At 38.5% G+C, this 19,707-nt stretch overlaps 1 protein-coding gene across 7 annotated transcripts in view; it reads right to left on the reverse strand.

Annotated features, from left to right (window-relative positions):
* Tbc1d5 (TBC1 domain family member 5) overlaps positions 1 to 19,707 on the reverse strand; it is a 518,011-nt gene that overhangs the window by 111,772 nt on the left and 386,532 nt on the right. For all 7 annotated transcript variants that reach the window (XM_031348347.1, XM_031348346.1, XM_031348344.1 and 4 more), the window contains one exon: positions 4,773 to 4,879. In XM_031348347.1, coding sequence (XP_031204207.1) covers positions 4,773 to 4,879 — 107 coding nt within the window. The remainder of the gene's footprint in view (positions 1 to 4,772; positions 4,880 to 19,707) is intronic.

The raw sequence follows: 19,707 nt of genomic DNA on the forward strand, positions 1-19,707 counted from the left end.
GAGGAGGAGGAGGAGGAGGAGGAGGAGGAGGAGGGACGGAGGGAGGGAGAGAATGAATATGAATTATATGGCCTGAAGTCAAAATTTAGAATTTGTATTTCTATCTACCAGATTGCTAAGTCATTGTTATTTCATAACATTTGCAGGTAGAAATACTTTTTGAGGAATTCTGACATGGCAAATTGAAGAACTAGATGGTACTTAAGGTCAAATGGTAGGGTTAATTCAGCATTATGATAAACATGGCAGCTATAATACAACACTGGGTATAGTTTGTGTGTATGTAGATATGGGTTCGATAAATTTGCCAGGTAAATGAGTTTTATCTATATTAGAGTCAATGTGGGGTCCTAGAGAGAGGCATAGCATTTGATTTTTTTTTTAACCTTTGTGTAGGACACAAAGTTAACTGATGGAAAACAAGAAGGAATCATTCCTGACAAATGACTGATAAAAGGCATGTATAGGGGTGGTAAAACAGAACGTGTCATATGTCCTGACTGAAAGGGTAGGAAGGATGTCAGGAATGTCAGGTGGGAGGAAGTAGACACAAAGGTCCAGAAGCTACGCCAGCTAGCTTATATGTAGCCTATAGGCTTCTGGCCTAGAATCTTCCCAGTGTACTAGAAAGGAGGAAGACAAGATGCTCTGCCTCAGTCCACAGGGCTGCTATGAGGACTGTATTAAGTTCATCCAGGTGTTAGGAAAACTATCAGTTATAAGTCTGTCAGCTTATAGATCTATTATTTCAAACTGCTCAAATGAGAAAATCTTTCCAAAGTAAAGTCTACCCTACCCATACAAAAACACTTAGGGGTTTGTATCTTACGCTGCATTTATAGAATATATTCTCAAGAGAGCAATTTCCAGGAAGAAATTAAAGATGATTAACAGGGCAAAAGTGCTTTGTTGAAGGTGGGCAATGAATTACTAAGGAGTTCTTTACTGATTTTTACTTTATTGAATCTGTCAGCAGCATGCACATGGCTGTGACACGAAGTTAGAACAAAGAAATGTTACAAATGTATCAAATCAATGTTACAAAAATATCAAAACTCAATAAACATGATGGTTTCAAAATACTGAGCTTGATCTACATCTACTAGTTCCTAATTCAGACTCCTCATAGGCACACTATAATTGCCAGAGTGAAAATTACCTCTCTTGAAATTTACAGAGCGATGTCAAAGAGGAAGCCACTATACTCAACTAGAATTATGCTGTGCTTACATAGCCATCTGAAAAGCCCTTATGGATAAAGAACTTTCTTTACTTTTCCTATAGATATCAGCATTCATGAACCTGCTCATGTGAGTCTGTAAACATGACTTCCTTACCAGGTCTACTCTCTTAAGTCCCAGAAACATCAGTTATGATCCTACCTTTTAAAGACAATTTTAGTTGGTAAGACTTTGAATAAAGAGTAGTTCCCCCCTTTAAAAAATTAATGTTAATACTTTTCTCCTTACTTTTTATCATTCCTTGTTTATAGATCTTCTCTTGTACCCACACCCTATATCCTGTGCCAATTCCCCTCTCTTACAAATCTATCTTCCCTCAATCTCCCCTCAAAAAGGAGCAGGCCTCCTAGGAACATCAACCAAGAGTGGCATAAAAAGCTAAAACAAGACTAGACACATACCATCACATCACGGCTAGAGAAGGCAAACCAATAGGAGGAAAGGGTGCCACAAGCAGGCAATAGTCAGAGACAGCCAGTGACTCCCACAAGAACACTAAACTACTCAGTCATAGCACATATGCAGAGGACCTAGGTCACTCCTATAGGCTTCCTGGTCTCTGAAAGCCCCCATGAGTCTTCTTTATGACTCCTGAGATCTAACTGTGGTATTCTCTGCTCCATCAGTTGCTTATTAATGGAGTCTCTCTGGTCTCTTTGATGATAATTCTGCTAGACTCTGGTCCCAGAACTCTCTACAGGTAGGATGAACTGTAGGTTGAAGGTTTTATGGCTGGGTTGGTGTCCCAAACCCTCCACTTGAGGCCTTGCCTGGTTACAGATGGTAGTTGGTTCAGGCTCTGTGTCCCCCATTACTAGGAGTCTTTGCTAGGGCCACTCTCATAGATTCCACTGACTTTCCATTGTACTAGGTTTCCACCTAGCTCCAAAAATGTCCCCCAATTCTAGTGGTTTCTCCCAGAACTTTCTCTAACCCCCCCAATACCTGATCCCTTCTGTTATCAACTCTACCTACTTCAGCCCACTAGTGAAATCTATTTATTTCCCCTTCCTAGGGAGATCCTTGCATCCCCCATAAATCCTCCCTGCTACTTAGCCTCTCTGGGTCTTGGGCCGTAACATGATTGTCTTTTATTTTACAGTTACAGCTTATAAGTGAAGACATACCATGATTGTCTTTCTGAGTCTGAGTTACCTTCTTCAGAGTGATTTTTCGCTTGTTCTACCCATTTGACTACAATTCTGAATCTTAACTTTTAATACTAATAGAATTTGCTTCATTATATTTTACTGAAACAAAAAGTATTCTACAAAAATCACACTAACATGAAAGGGTAGTTAGACTCCATTAATAAGCATTAGTTGATTAACTATAACGAATTCCGAAATTGGGTAAGTTACTCTTAAAAAGATCATATTTACCTAGAAAAATTACTAAGATTGGTAAGTTATGATACAATATTCATTTCTTTCTTCATTGAGCCGACCCCCCAGGGAACTCGGGCTCAGTGCATACCAGTCACTTCATCCACCATTAGTCCTCACGTAGAGACCAGACTGAGGAGTGCCTGGCCCGGAATAGGGTATCTGACAAATGGTAGATACCTACAACAAAACCGTGTCTTCCAGACATCAGCATAGCTGCATGTATGAGCTCACAGCAGCTATGACAGCACGCACAGGTACTGTAGCTCCAGCAAGGCAAAAATCCCCACAGAGAGAGGGGGGGGAGGGAGAGTGTGTGTGTGTGTGTGTGTGTGTGTGTGTGTGTCAGGGCTGAGCAGCACGTTCCACCACAGAGGAAGAACTACTGGCAACCACTAAGTTCTGAAAGAGAAAGTCAGTCGCTTTGATGGGAATGGAATCTGGTAGGCTGACCACATTCCAGGAAATAGCACCACATGGAAGAGTAATTGGGCAGCACAAAATTGGTTAGATGGGTTTAAAACAAACATAAAAGGACTTGAAGCTCAGTAGATAGGGAGATGGAGATAAAATATGAGAGGAGTTTGGGGAAGAAGGTAAATATTTTTAAAATACATTGTAGCAAATTATCAAAGAATAAATAAAATATTATTTAGAAAATGAGTAGAAATTGAAGTTTAGTTAATCTCCCATTTTCTACTGTTTACAATTCCAAATGCTGAGATGACACAATGTGCTTTAAGTTTGGAGACCAAAACTCACCGGTGATTAGCAACTTCATCTTTACAGCTTTTATAGCCACTAGATCTTTCTGTGGGGCTTTGAGTTACAGAGTACATATGATTTGCATACACACGTAGACAAAAAAGAAATGCAAAGTACAAATAGTGGTATTTATAAGCCACATCCAAAAAGGATTTCTCCTTATATAAAAAGCATAGATTTTATTTTCATGCGTAATATAATTGTTTGCATAACAGAAATGCTAATAAAGGATAGTATTTCTAAAAACAGCAGGTAAGGAAAATTCTAAGTAATATAATAGAAAATATACTCAAAGTTAATGTCATCAATCAGAGAAAGGTAAAAAATCTTTTAGAATCTCATTTCTATCACATTTGGATGCTCAAAGATGAACAGGCAGAGCTCTGGCAACAGAGCTCACAGACAGACTGACTGACTCAGACTGTCTGACAACTGCCAACATGACTATTGGGAGATTTCCAAAGAGCCAAAGGCTGGGATTACCATCCAGAGCCTGGCGCTCTCATCCTCGTATGTGAAGCTTTCTCTCTCACTCTTCATCCAATATTTTTGTTTGGCTCAAAAGCAGCAAGGATTCACAATTTTTTTTAAGATCATTAAATGTTCTTATTTTCAAGAAATACAACATTAGTTGTAAAAGAGCACACTTTTTTTTTTCGGTGAAGTATGAAGAAAATTTTAATGAATTGCTTTATATTCAAATAAAGAGATCAATGTTAAGGTCTGTCTGAATCTTTATTAGGTGACTTGTAAGCTACAAAATAGAGTAACATGTATATGTATATCTATCTATACATATAAACATTCGTATCATAACTCACTGATAAATTCTTTTTTTTTTTAAGTATAGAATAGAGTTTATTCAGGGCATAGGGAGGGGAGTTGGGAGGGTAGTAGAGGCAGAGAAACAGAGAGAGAGAGAGAGAGTAGAGAAGTACAGACTGGCCATGAACATGTGGAGAGAGGGGGAAGGGAGGAGGCAAGGGAAGAGCCCAAGAGGGCAAGAGAGCAAGAGCTCACTGATAAATTCTCAGAGGCCTAGTCCTTAGTATAGCTGTTTTTTCTTGACTCTATGTGGCCTGAGAAGCTCTACTTAAATTAACTCATCCCCTGTGAGGGGTTATCAAAGAGCGAAATCTGGCTGTTAGAAGTAGGTGTTCATATTTCCTTAAGATAACAGAGAGACAACCTGCTGAAGAACAAGTGCACCTGCTGGGGTGCAGTTTCCTAGGACAACGTGCATTGAATTCACTTGCTAACATACTGGCCAATGAGATACGTGAACTCTGGCTTACAGCAATCATTAGGAATAAATCAGATTGAGAACTTGATTCTTCACACAACTTAAAAACTTATACATGTTTTCCATAAGAAAGCTTACCTTTGGGTCTCTAAGGAACAGAGCCTTCAGTATCAGTGAGTGTATGTCCCCAATGAGTGGGTAATGCATCAGAAGGCCAAGACAGGTCTGATAGTTACTAGAAATCACTAAAAAAGAGGGAAAAAAGATTCAGACATAATACTGTTTAAAATATGTACATTATGATGAGTCTATGAAAATAACTGAGAGCCAAAGCAAGTGATATAATAATTGAGGTTATTTGACAAAAGTCTGTACCAAGAATTGATATTCACCAAAGCCCTCTGGATCAGCATATTTCAGCTACCCAACATGACCCACAGAGAGTGGGGCAAGGAGGGTGCAGGCATGGATGTGGGATTTGCAACAAATACATTCTTAGATGTGTGCATATTTGTTGTCATTTATATGGCTATCTTTAGCTTTGCTGCTAAGAAATACTAACAGAAAACTTATAAATGGGGAACCAGTTAATAAAACAGTACTTACCTTGCTTATTAATGTTTCACAATTTATACCTTGCTCATTCTTTTATATATGTATCACATAATGGAAAATTCAAAATTATACTTTTCTATAGTTATTTGTTTCTCTAAAAGTAAAGTGAAATTCAGAGAGAGAGGGAGACAGAGAGACAGAGAGAGAAAGAGAGAAAGAGAAAGAGAGGAGAGAGACAGAGAGAGAGAGAGAGAGAGAGAGAGAGAGAGAGAGAGAGAGAAAGAGAGAGAAAGAGAAAGAGAGAGAGACTGACTGACTATAGAGGATCTTTTGGGTGAGAAAAGGAGAAAACCTTCCATGATCAGCTTGTATACACCAACCTAACTATGGGTGCGCTTACTACACACACGTGTAAAGCCAGTCTGGGTAAACTCCCGTACTTCTTGCTTCTCTATCCATCAGTCATTGCAGAGTTGGGCCCATTAATGACACATGTTTTGTCAGTCACATGACTGCCTCTGTAACACTGTGAGGGAACTTCACAGCTACAGCTTCCTGCAGTTGTAATTAAATCTTGTTCATTAAGTTCAGGTAAACTTTTCAGTTACCTGAAAAGTGTTCCACAGGAAAACAACTATGATTCAAGGGAAAAAAGACAAAATACTGAGTTAAAAAGACTTTGATTCTTAGATTTTCTTCCTGCTGCTGGAGAAGCCATTTTTTTCTTTTTCTTTATTTCTTTTTCTTTTTTTGAGACAGGGTTTCTCTGTGTAGCCCTGGTTTTCCTGGAACTCATGCTGAAGACGAGGTTGGCCTCAAACTCAGAAATCCACCTGCCTCTGCCTCCCAAGTGCTGGGATTAAAGGCGTGCGCCACCACTGCCCAGAGAGAAGCCACTTTTTAAGGAAGCTTTGTACCATGTTCGCTCCTGTGAATACTATGGAAAGGAGACTAGACTGGGCCAAATGAATAATTATAAACTATGTAAGGAACTCCTTAATCATCTTCATTTCCACTGGTGATCTGACAGCTTGTAATTTCACACATCTGCTTTCATTTGTAAAGCACTCACTTTCCCTACCTGCTCTCTGTCTCTTCAGACTCTTCTTATTTGTTCATTTTGCCATATTTACATCCAGTTCCCTACTGTCATTTTTTTCCTTTAGAAATTAAAGAAGCGAGGATATAATGGTATAATGCTTTATAAACAGTTTTCATTTAAAGCAATGAAGTTTAAAAAAACAGGTAATCAAAAAAGTTATTTTCTCAAATGCTGACATTCAAATTTAGTACCTGGCCAGGGAATAAATTTTACCTGTTTTGTAAAACAATGCAGGAGAGTTTTGTGGAATGTATTTGGGTGCAGTACTCAGATTTGAATCTGAGGATCCCATTTGAGTCTTCTCAAGTTCTCTAAAGTGGCACTCAAGGTCTGCAGGGGTAACCTCTACAACATAAAAAGTTTAGTCTCTAGAAAACAACTGAATGGTTTTAGAAAACTGCCTACATCATTCAATGCAGTGATTTGCTAAGTGACTGTTAAGTGTAATGGCCCCAAACTAAAGCAGGACATAGAAGCCAACAAGGAAGTACTTACTCTGAAGACGTGAGTTTGGAGAAGCCGAGGTGTTGTGTCTACCAGCTAGCCCACTAAGGTGATGATGAAGCTTAGAGGCTTTGTGGAAAGAGACCAGGCTTAGAACTTTATGAGCCTTGTCTCTTTTAATGCCGAACATCATTTTATTATAAGTCTACAATGATTTTCCTTGTATTACACATACCAACATTGATACCTGGAGAGGGTAAGTTATTTGTTCATATCACAAAGTGACTGCTTGGTGTAGCATGATTTGAAATCCAGGGGCTGTACTCTACACAGTAATATAAATCTGTCTTTAAAAATAATGCTTTGAATCAAATGGTATAATGCATACAAATGTCAGCATCGAGTCCCTTAACCTCATCACTCTAATACAGTAAGTTAAGTAAGTACCCAGAAGATCAAACTTACTGAGAGTCGCTGGAATAACTAGATATTTGGGCTTTTATTTGGAGGGACCAGTATAATAATCCTGTTACCATAATTTTAAAATTATAAGAATATACAGAGTACAGAAGGCAAGTCAACATGTGTTAATATTCTACATGTAGACCAAATGAAGAAGCTGCCAATTTTCTCTTACATTTATTCATAGATATCTCACTCAATTCTATGAACATTTCTGAGCACTTATTACATTCCAGATATTTAGACTATTGATATACCATAACTAAGGCCATACAAGGGGTGAGCCTGCATCTTGTGCCTTCAACCAATACCATTATCAAGTTCCTACTGAAAAACCTGTACTTTTATAATACTTAGAAGACAGCGCTCAATTTAGGGTACGCAGAAGAGCTATAGAAACTTGTTTAAAAACCAGGCAGCAGGGATCTGACATAATAAAAGTTTAGTTATGTTCCTTCTCTACCCCCTCCTTCCCTAGCTCCCCAGTTCCCTTCTTCCATTTTATAGTCCTTGGAATGGAACCTAGGACCTTGTACATGCTAGGCCAGCACTCTATCCCCATGGGTTTTGTTCCTTAAACTTTGTCTCCTACAAACAAAATAAAACAAAACACAAAACAGAGAAAAACATGAATGCAGTATTGAACCTTACCTAATCTTGATTCTACCAGAGCATGCAATAATGACATGGCAAAATATTTACTACTTTTAATTTTGCCCCAACCACCTCCTCAGAACACTGCTTCAGGATTTTGCTTTTAAAGCACAATGAAGCATAAACACATTTCCTTCAAATGGAAATAGAAACCCAAACTCATTGTACTCTTTTCATTTTTTTCCAGGTTTTTATTTATGTTTTTGCCATACCACTAACTGGCTTAGAGCAGGCTAGCCTTACACAGAAATCTACGTCTTTACGCCTCTGGAGTGTTTGTATTAAAGGCATGCACCCCCATATAAAGGTTCTTTTTATATGCATACTGGTAATGAAAAGCCATAGCAGGCTTTCCAGTCAGAAGGCTCCAACCTGAAGCTGTTGCAACAAAATAAAGACTTCTCTAAGTAACTGCTATAAATACTAAAGAAGCTTTGCAAGCAGTGCTCTTTGTTTAAAACACTTTTGTGGTAGCCTGCCACGTGGTGCACATGGCGTCTGTGCAGGTGGCACTTGTATCCCAGGATGGATCCCTTTGCTGTTCTTGAAAGAATGCAGGCTTTGGAGAGTCTCTTTCTTTGTGCCTTAGTAGCAGCTGACAAGTAATAGTCTAAGAGTTTCTATGACAGTGGCCCAGGTGGTGGCTATACATCCACCCTCTTGCTCAGTATGACTCTGACAAGTGGCAGTACTGTGTGATGGTTTGAATAGGTATGGCCCTCATAGATTCATTTGTTTGGATGCTTGGCCCATAGGGAGTGACACTACCAGAAAGATGATTAAAACTGAGAAATTTGACAGCAACATAGTTCACTGCTAGCTAGCTATGATTTTCTCCAAATTATTCGATTCTATATGGAGAAATGATTTTTCAGAGTAACAAGGCAGATGGAAAATTACCAAAAACCAAAATGTAGACTTCCTTTAATGATCTTAAAATTAAGAACGATAGCTATCACCTTTCTGCTACCCAATAGATCACTAGCAACTAGTCATACATTCCATGCCCATCCCCAAAGGCCGCCTACTCCCCTCTAGGAAAAGCAGCCCAACCATGTACTCCCATCTATAGATGGGGACATGATAGTGCAAAGTAGACAACAATAGGCTCAGGTCAAGGCTCCTGCTGGACTGCTGAACTGAAAACCTTGGCCTTCAGCAGTGTCTGATGTTTTCCTCCATCTTAGTATCAGGACAAGGCTGTCTACATACAAAAGACAATGAAGACAATTGCAGAGGGCTTCTGAAAACTATGTTTTAACCTCAGAGAAGTCACAGAAAGACAATGTCTTTTAACATATACAGCCAGCTGCAGCAAGTATTTAGAAATGGTATGAGTTCTTATATTTATATGTGGATTTGGCATACAGAACAAATAATCAAAGACTTCATAAAAAATAAAAACAATGGGGACTAGAGAGGTGGCTCAGTAGTTATGAGCACTTACTACTGCAGAACACCTAACTTGTATTTGCAGTGCAGACATTAGGTGGCTTACAAACACTTGTAACTCCAGCTCCAGGGGATCTACTGCCTCTGAGGGTGCCTGTAGTCAGGGGCATCCACTCCCCGCAATGATCTAACAAGGAAACCTAGAGGCTCGTTCATAATTCATTACACAATAATGTCAATATGTAAGTGCTGTCACATAAAAGGCATACAATGAGTAGTACATACTCTGAAAAAAGAATATTTGTGAAGTCTTACCACATACAGAAAAAAGAAGAACCCATACAGCCGGAGCAAAAATGATCCTTTCTGTGAGGCAAAGATGCTTACTATTTTTACTTTTCTACTACAAAATCATAATATATAAAATGGGATTTCAAATGGACCAGAAAAAAGGGAGAAATGTAATCATTAAATCATAAAATCAATCAATCAATCCAAACTCTGTATAGTCTGTTAAGGCCCAGAGACACCCAGAGCATAAATACAGCTATATTCTCAACAAAAGAAGTGGTTCTTGCAAATGTTGACAACACTGAACTGCGCTGCCCTTTGGAGCCCTCTCCTCTGGTGACCCTTGGGACAAACACCACTTATTCCAGCTAGCCTTGAAACCCTAAAGTTACACACACTCATCTGCAAATGCTGCACAGACTTGGCAAGTCATTACTCACTAGCACATTTTGTATTGATAAAATATGACCTTAAATTTTATTTTTTTTAATAAGAAAAAGTTTTGAATTCAAACCAGCACATTCCTTTTGTTCAAAATTTAAAAAAAAAAATTGCTGTTACTCATTTCAAGAGAAATACAATTTAACAGACTTTACTCTAACTAGAGAACAGATAACAGCATAAGAGTTATATTCCAGAAGTTCTGACTTAAAATGTACAGCACTACCAAGTGTCAGGCCCATTCAAATAAGACAAACCAGGGCTCAGGGTGTGTGTGCTGCACATGCAGTCAGGGCCTGCAGAAGTGCCCACGGTACTTGATGTAAATCTGAGGTCAGTTAATTGAACATAGCTAATTTTTCGCACATTCCATTTTAATGATCTTATTTTAAAATTTTGTGTAAGCATGTGTCTATAGGAGTGCATATGAGTGCAGCTGCCGAAAGAGTCCAGAAGAAGGCATTGGATTTCCTGGAGCTACAGGCAGTTGTGAGTCACTTACTGTATATGAGGCAACTGAATTCCTGTTCTCTGCAAGGGTGGTGTGTACTCATTATCCATTAAACTGATAAAATGAGATGGGACAGTGTGGAGATAAGGTCTTCTGATAATAAATATTAACGTGAAGGTTAATAACTGTCAAGAGATGTATTTAGAATCAAAGCAACACAGTTCTTTTATTAAGAATGTGTAACGTAGAACAAACAATCATAGTTTACAGAGAAAATAAGAGCAATGAGTTAATAAACAAAGAAACTTGAAGGCTTTCTCATAATTTATTATACTTCAGTGACAAGAACGCCTTGTATTCATCATTGGAGCTCAAGGTCTAGTATTTCCAAATCTTCATGCATTCAAAGGAAGCCTAAACTTTTTTGGTGCACACAAATCTTTGAGACAAAAAAAGCAATAAGCCCATTGAGGGATCTGACCCCACCTCCAGGGAGGTAGGGACTGAACATTGGTGCTTGTGGGGGTTTAAATGATATATATTATCCATGGTCTCTGGCATTTGAATGCCTGATCCTCAGCTGGGTGGCTGTTTGGGGAGGCCTGGGATGTGGCCTTCCTGCAGAATGTATGTCACTGGGGGAAGGTTTGAGAACTTACAGAGCTGCACCATTTCACGGTCACTCATGTCCTCTGTCTTCTCTGGTGACCTCTTGGCTGGTTTTGTTTGCTACCACACTTCTTGCTGTGATAGTAATGGACGATCACCTCTCTGGAACCATGAGCCCCAAATACATTCTTCCTCCTAGTGCTCTGTCATGGTATTTTATCTCATGCCACAGCATTTGCATCAGACAAGAGCTCTACTGCTGAGTCACATAGCCAGACCAGGACATTTCTTCTCCCTTCAGAATTCCCTTGCTTAATCTTTAATCCAAAAGACATATGAATACATAAAGGAGTTCTTTCTTGAAAATGTAGGAGAACTAAATAAGTAGATTTAAAAAAATCACAATTTTTGATAATTTCTTTCACAAGCACTGTATTTATATAATTTCTGCCCCTCTAATTCCATCCTCTTCAAATTCATAATCTTTCCTTAAATTATTATTGATACACACATACACACACATACATACACACACATATACACACATTTAAATACAATCTGAAAAGTCCATTTAGTGCTGCTCATATGTCTAGGTGGTAGGGCTGACCACTTGGAACACTTTTCATTTAAATGTGATTACGTAGTCTTAATAATATCTTAATCTGGAAAAACAACTGTCAGTGGAAAGGGCTGGTAGGTAGGTACTGTACCTAATAAGTGCTCCCAGGGACCAGTAAGGTGGCTCAGCAGACTAAAGCCCTTGCTATCATGCCTGCTGACTTGATGCTAATCCCTGGGAGTCATTTGGTAGAAGAAGAGAACTAATTCCATAAATTGTCTGGTTGAACTACAGATGTGTGGTATAGCACACATGTACATGTAGATAGGTAGATATAGAGCATAAATACAGATAAACACAGGTAAAAATGTTTTTAAAGAAGTACTAACAGTACCCTTTACATGTAGTTAGATTTTATATGTTCATTCATTCATTCATTCATTCATTCAACAAAACATTAATTAAAGTCCATTTTGTTTCAAATATTGAGTTCAATCCTAAGAAGAGTCTTAAATTTCTCTTCATATCCCACTGGAAGTGAAAAATAGTGTTTGTAACAAAGAAATGGGCTGGTAATGGCATAATGTTGGGATAACTCCTTTAAGCAAACCTGAGGTGGGAAAGGGCTTCCATCAACATATGGAGGCAAGTAGACAATATTGAGTGGACACTAAGTAGTTCTTAAGGGATTGATGTTGACATAAAATGATGATGTAAAAGGAAAGAACCTACAGGAAAGCTTTATTGTATATAGTGTCCTCCAGGGAAGTGATGAAAGAACAGACAAACTCTTGTACATAAGGCAACAGATAAGATTATTCAGCATTGAGTAGTGATTCTTGCACATGTCAGGAAAGTACAACCTGGAGGAATGTAACTGCACTTTAGTAATTAAGCCATTCTGAAAAGTTCCACATGGTTACCTTACATATATGACATACTAGAAAAACAATGGAGACAGTACAAGGATCAATAGTTTATAGGAGCTTTTGGGAGAGAGGGATGAACAGAGAGAAATATAGGAATTTTTGGTAGTAAAAATTCCATATGATTTCTTCATGGTCACTAGAATATTAATGGGGTGCCTCCCTAAAGGTGAATATGAAAAGCTTTGACTCTAGTACTGGTGGCTATTATTAGATGGTCTGGTGGGAGGCCATGAGATCAAGGAGTTACAGCCTTGAAAGAGTCTGCAGTAGTAAGAGCAGAATGGGGTTGGAGGTTGATGGATTTGAATGCTGGGCTCCGAGCTGGTGGATTGTTTTGAATGATTAGGAGGTATTGCCTTGTTGGAGTAGACAGGGCCAACAAGGTGTGTCAACAGGGGTGGGTTTTGAGGTTCAAAAGCTCAGACTCAATTTCTCCCCCTCTCTCTCTGCTGCCTAAGGATAAGGATAAAAAGTTCCCAGCTATTGCTCCAGCACAAGGCCTGTTTTCTTCCTGTCATTATGATGGAATATCTGTAAACAAACTCACAAGTAAATGTTTCTCTAGATAAGAGTTGCTTTGGTCATGATGTCTCCTCATAGCAAAAGAGTAGTAATTCAGACAGTCCTAGGCCTGTAATCTGTCTTCTTTACTCTCTCTCTCCCCACTTCTTGGCTCCTGATAACATATGTTTGTCTCTTCACTTGTTTCTTTGCTTCTGCCATTAGGTTCTAGCATGATAAACTGTTGGTGCTACCTGACCTTGAGCTTGGACCTTTAGACATGTGAGTCACAGTAAACTATGTATCAAAAGTACCCCATGTCAGGTGTTCATGAGCCAGCCTAATAACGAAGCTCATTATCAGGAATAAACAAAGAATGAATCCTAATTTCAACTGTGGATTTAGGGTGATGACAACATGTCAAGGTCAGTTTATGCATTCTGAGGAAAGCATCAGATTTGGGACACTGACAGCAGAGGAAGGTTTAGGTGAGGGGACCAATGACTTACTGCAGATTTTGTCTTTTGCTGTGAACTAGAAATTCTCTTAAAAAAAAAAAACACAATGTAGGAGCTAATTGAGATGCTCAGTGAATAAAGAACTTAAGGCATAAGCTTCAGGATTTGCTTCCAGATCCTCAGCACCCATACAAAAAGCTGGGTGGTGCTGGGTACCTGAAACCCCAGTGCTGGGAGGTGAAGACAGGGAAATCCATGGAGCTAGCTAGCCAGCCATTCTGGCTGAAATGGCAATTTCAGACTTAGTGAGAGACCTTGTCTTAAAAAATAAAGTGGAAAAACAATTGAAAAAGATATACAACCTTGAAATCTTAGCTCCACACGGACAAGTGCACCCATAAATGATTAACACATCTACTGCCTCACTCACACCCCACAAGCACCCATTAAAACAGGTTTGTTATTATGGTCTGTTAGAGAAACTCCCAAAGATTGTTAATCTAAGTTATAAAGTGATATAAATGGTATTAATGGCATTAGTAACTAACATTAGTCTCTGTATCTTAGGTGGCTATAATATTTTATATCAGAGAAAAGAGAGCTGGAGTCAAGGAGTACTCACATACTCCTTCAAAAATAAGACTTGGGACTGTGCTCAATATAGACATGCACTGAAATGTAGTTTTAGAGCTTCTATGTTTAATTATTAAGTTTGGTAAAAGTTTTCTAGAAAAGACAAATTTAATCTTTAGTTGAAATTTTGTAGCTAGAGTATGTTGTTGAACATGCTGTTAAATGGCAAACAGAGAAGTGGAAATTCTGGGGTAGGACAGATGGAAGCACTGGCATACAGACAGCTAGTGGCTCAAGAGAAAGCTGAGAACCAGCACACAATAAGGAAGAGGGGCATGTGAGCCACAAGGAAGCCACAACTGCACACATGCCAAGCCAGGGATGGCTAAAGAAAACAGGGAACTGTATCCTAACACATCTCAGCATGTTCTAGTTCACTGAAGAAACAAGTTATGGAGCTCAAAACATGGTCCAAACATAGGAAAATAGAGACTGGAATAACAGTTATCTGCTTTAATGAATGCATATCATATACATACACTGAAACATCATACTTCCCTCTACACATGTATGTATATATGTTTGTGTGTACATTAAGTATTTACTAGAAATAAAAATGGAATTTAAACCATAAAATAAGCCATCATCAGCACCCTCAACAACAAAATTAAAAGCACTAGGTAGAAGTGATAAGAAACTTTCCCAGACATAAGAAGTTCAGATGGTTCACTATACTGTACATAGTTGAAAGAATTTCTGACTAAGAAAATCAACAGGTAGCCAGGAAAGGAAGAACATGCGCATGGTCCCAGCACTGTGGAGGCTTAAGCAGGATTCCTGAGTTCAAGACCAGCCTAGGCTCCAGTGTAAGACCTTATCTGAGAAAAGTAAAACAACACAAAATATCTAAAGTCAAATGGAGAACAAGACAAAGGAGATATTCTCATGTCATGAGTTAGAATGTTTTTATATTTTATTTTTAAAAAGGTATGCCTAGAACTAAAGTACAAATACTAAACACACCCCAAGCCTAAAGCCACACACACACACACACACACACACACACACACACACACACACACACACACACAATTATAGGTTTGGTAAGCATGCCTATTATCCTAGCCTTGTTAGGGTGGAGACAAAGGGGATCCCCAGCCAGGCTAGTCAAATTAATGAGCTTCAGAAAATAAAGGATAGGAGCAACTGAGGACTTAAAATCTGATGTTAGGGAAAAAAAATCAGCACTCTTGAAGACTTTTGGGAGGGTCAAGTAAACATAGTTATTGAAAATGCAAAATAATAATTATTTTTTCGCCTGAGCATGTAGCATGACCTCATCTTAATGAATTGTATCTATAACAATCTATTGGGAATTAGTTCCCACTCGGATATACACCAAGAGTTAGGACTTCAATGTCTGTCTATTTGTCTGCCTGTGGGTCCATCCATCCACCCTCCCCTTCCTCCCCTCTCTGAGGGGGGCTTGGGCTAATAAAATTTAAACCAAAGCAGGTTTCCTTATCTGTAAACTAGGAAGCTTTGAATCCTCATTTTATAGGATATAAATTTCCTTGAAAAACTGTTGGAACTACAGACCCTTGCCCCAGATAAATGAATACTTTGCAAGTATTTTATACTGTCAATATGACTACAGCCCTTTCAAGCCTATCCATGGAGGCCCCAGGAGAATGTGTCCTGAAGTGAAGGATGTTCCCTTCTCTCAGTGAAATCTGTGAGCTATGAAAGAGGTACCTGTGAACAGTGATGTTCAGTTAAGAATGAAGAAATGCAACTATCCAGTGTATGAACATCACAATACTAGATGCCCAACAGGGCACTGAGTTTTGGAATCCAGTGATGGGTTTGCAACAAGAACTTGAGAAAAGTGTTCTATTTGGGATGTACCTTCCTCCCGGTTCTTGACCCAGTCACTTCTGCTTGCTGTGCACTTGCCCATCTCTATTGCTGTCTCCTCAGCCCTTGATGAGCAGCCAGGTCTCCCCTAAGCCCGCCCTCTTCACCTGCTATCACCCTTAACCCCTTCAGCTATAAGGTGGGAAGCATACTCTTCCTGTATCTGTATCAAACCTTTCCATAAAAATTCTTCCTCCTTCTTATGGTATGCACCTACACATTTACTAGGTCCATTTTATACTACCATATGTGCACCGCGGTCTGGTAAATAGTAGCAATTTGGTAATATGTGTAATGGCTATTGCTGGTTATCAACTTGACTATATCTGGAATGAACTACAATCCATAATAGGAGGCCACACCTGTGATCAAAATCTTGAGGCTGGAAGACACAAAATTTTGACCTGGATCTTGGTGTGGAGGTCATGGGCATTGTGGCCATGAGAAGCCTAGGCCCAGGCAAGGTATTACATGCCTTTAAACCCAGGAGACTGAGACAAGGAGATCTCTGAGTTCAAGATCAGCCTCTGAGAAAGCAGGTCCCAGATCCAGGTGTGGTAGCACACATCTGGGCCACATCATCTGCTGGAGGCCTACATAAGGACATTGAAAGAAGGAAGACTCACTCTTCTTCGAATGCTTGCATTACTTGCCAGCACATCTGTTGGAACCTACTTGTACAGAAGAAGGCTACTGAAACAACCAGCCTTGTGGGACTGAGTAACTACTAGATTCTTGGACTTCCAATTCACAGCTGACCGTTGTTGGGTTAGTTGGACTACATACAAGACTGTAAGTCATCACAATAAATTCCCTCAATATACAGAGACATTCTAAATTCTGTGATTCTACTGACTAATACAATATGTGTTGAAATACTTCTTAATTGAATAAATGGTTGATTAAAAATTGCTTTCCTGGGCTGGCAAGATGGCTCAGCGGGTAAGAGCACTGACTGTTCTTCCAATGGTCCTGAGTTTGGATCCCAGCAACCACATGGTGGCTCATAACCACCCGTAATGAGATCTGACGCTCTTTTCTGGTGTGTCTGAAGACAGCTACAGTGTGTTATGCCAGAACGAGTGGGGCAGAGCGAGCAGGGCAGGGAGGTCCTGAGTTCAATTCCCAGCAGCCACATGAAAAAAAAATTGCTTTCCTGCTATTTTCTTTGTTTGAGGTTTGGTGTGTTACTCTATAATTTTTTTCCTAATCTTCTTTCTCTATTAAGATTCTTGCTGATGTACCCATGATAAACCAAATAAAATCTTACCTTCCTCAACTTAATTTCCTACGTGACCTCCCTCCCTTCACTAAGTTGGCCATACTGAATCTGCAAGGGCTGTGCAATCTCTTGTGTGGCCACAGCTTTCTGTGCTTTACCTGCTTCCCACTCTGGTTCCAACCCCTTGCTAGTATAAATTCTTTGTACTCATTTCCAGGCTGTGTTCCCTGTTTATACATCCTAAACTCTCTTAAAAGGCACCCAGTGTTCTCTACCTTCACCATTACCCTAATTCATTTGAAGGCGGGCCTAATTAGAAACCTGTTAAACCATCCTCCTCCTTCTCTGCTTCTGGGACTCCTGGGTACAGCCGGGTACTCATTTTTATTGTTATAATATTTTATAAATTTTAAGGAATATGACAAAAAAGATATGCAGGTATTGTAGGTTCGTAGCCACCTTGTTTGTGATAGCCAGAAGCTGGAAACAATCCAGATGCCCCACAACAGAAGAATGGATACAGAGAATGCAGTTCATTTACACAATGCAATACTACTCAGCTATGAAGAACGAGGACATCCTGAGTTTTGCAGGCAAATGGATGGAACTAGAAAATATCATCCTGTATTAAGATAGTCTATCCATAGTCATTCACCAACTGTTTCAATGAACAGTGGTTCTGCTTGGAGGGTGGCACAGACATTAGGTGTGGGTAAGAATCTGGTTCATTGGCTGTGATAATTAGGAAAAGCATTCATCTCAGAGAAAGAGTAACTTGTAAAGTCCTCTTCTTCAAATTTGATACAAGAGCTACAAATGTCAAGCAAAGCATTCAGTCTCACTCTTTGTTGTTCTCTTTCCTACAAGCCACCTCCCAAATTAATTGTCTATGTCTCCCTAGGGTATATAAATACTTTTGAAATATATAAGCTGCACTGAAACCATAGTATAGTATAAAAACATGAAATAAACAATACTACTAATAGAGAGGCTGAGATAGGAGAAGCAAGATTTCAAGACCCTTATGTTGTACTAAGCAAGACACTGTCACAAACAAGCTGAAAGTGTATATAGATTGTACACTATTGGACCTATTTCTCCAATTACCAAATTAGAGAGACCATTGGATGACAATAAACAAATTTCTAATTCCTCATATTTTTGGATTTCAATTGCTTAGGATATGTTGGTAATATTAATTTTCATATTAAGATATTAAGAAAAGGTAATTGTCACTTCCTGTTGTTTTTGTTGTAAGATGTGGAATTAGATTTGTATGGATTTGTTAAAAGATTATTTTCTTGCTTCTTCTAAGGTGTAGTTTTGCTCCTTATGTTGATGTTTTCCATCTATTACCCTTGACAATAAAGTCACTTACTCAAGTCAAATAGTTTTGACCATAGCAGGAGTCTGCATCCAAAAACCGTGACTACAATTCATTCCTTGGTGGAGCAGAACTGTCAACTCTCAGCTTAGCTATGATGGAGGTAAAATCCTTCGGTGATTTGAGGGTCATTGAAGTACAGCCTTATTACAATGAAATCCAATGTCTAAAAATTATTCTTATGTGGCTTATACCACAGAAAGAGCCAAGACTTTAAACTGTACTAAATACAAAACAAACAAACAAAAAGACTTTATATATTTATGTTCATTTAAGAAAATAATAGTAGTGATGTATTATTTTGAAATATACAGTTAATATGTTTGGAGTTATTTGAAATTTATACTGAGAAAAACATATGTATTTTCAGTATTGCTGTAGACAAGCACTTACATAACACTGTTAAATTAATTGCTGTTTTATATCAAACAACTTTATAGTACTCATGGTTTTTTTTGCCATCATGATGCATAATACGAATGATAGAGAAATTTGTGAAAACAGGCACTTAAAATTTTCAATGAGAACAAGATTTTTAGTCATTGAACATTCTTTTTTTGAATTATACTTTTTTATTGATTTAATTTTATGGCATTATGATGAGAGACGATACACGATTTCAATTTATCTGAATTTGTTAACATTTAAAAACATATTTTAAGTAAATAGAATTAAATCACATTCTTGTTTCCCTTTTGTGCACAACTCCTTCCAGAGACTCCCCCTTCAATACATACAATAACATTTTTTGTCATATTCTTTAAAATTCATAAAATATTATAACAATGAGTATTATAAAAGTTGTTTGATATAAAACAACAATCAGTTTAACAGTCTTATGTAGATGTTTGTCTATAGCAATACTGAAAATACATGTTTTTCTCAATATAAATTTTAAATAACTCCAAACATATTAACTATATATTTTTTTCTTTTAGATATTTTCTTTATTTACATATAAATTTCTCCATTCCCAGTCTCCCCTCCAAAAAACAAAGAAACAAACAAAAACAACCAAAACAAACCCCTATTGCCTCCCACTTCCCCATGCCTGCCATCCACTCTCTCCCACTTTCTGGCCCTGGCATTCCCCTACACTGGGGCACAGAACTTTCACAGGGCCGAGCTC

This window comes from Mastomys coucha, unplaced genomic scaffold (genome assembly GCF_008632895.1).
Source record: "Mastomys coucha isolate ucsf_1 unplaced genomic scaffold, UCSF_Mcou_1 pScaffold3, whole genome shotgun sequence".
NCBI classification, from domain to species: Eukaryota; Metazoa; Chordata; class Mammalia; order Rodentia; family Muridae; genus Mastomys; species Mastomys coucha.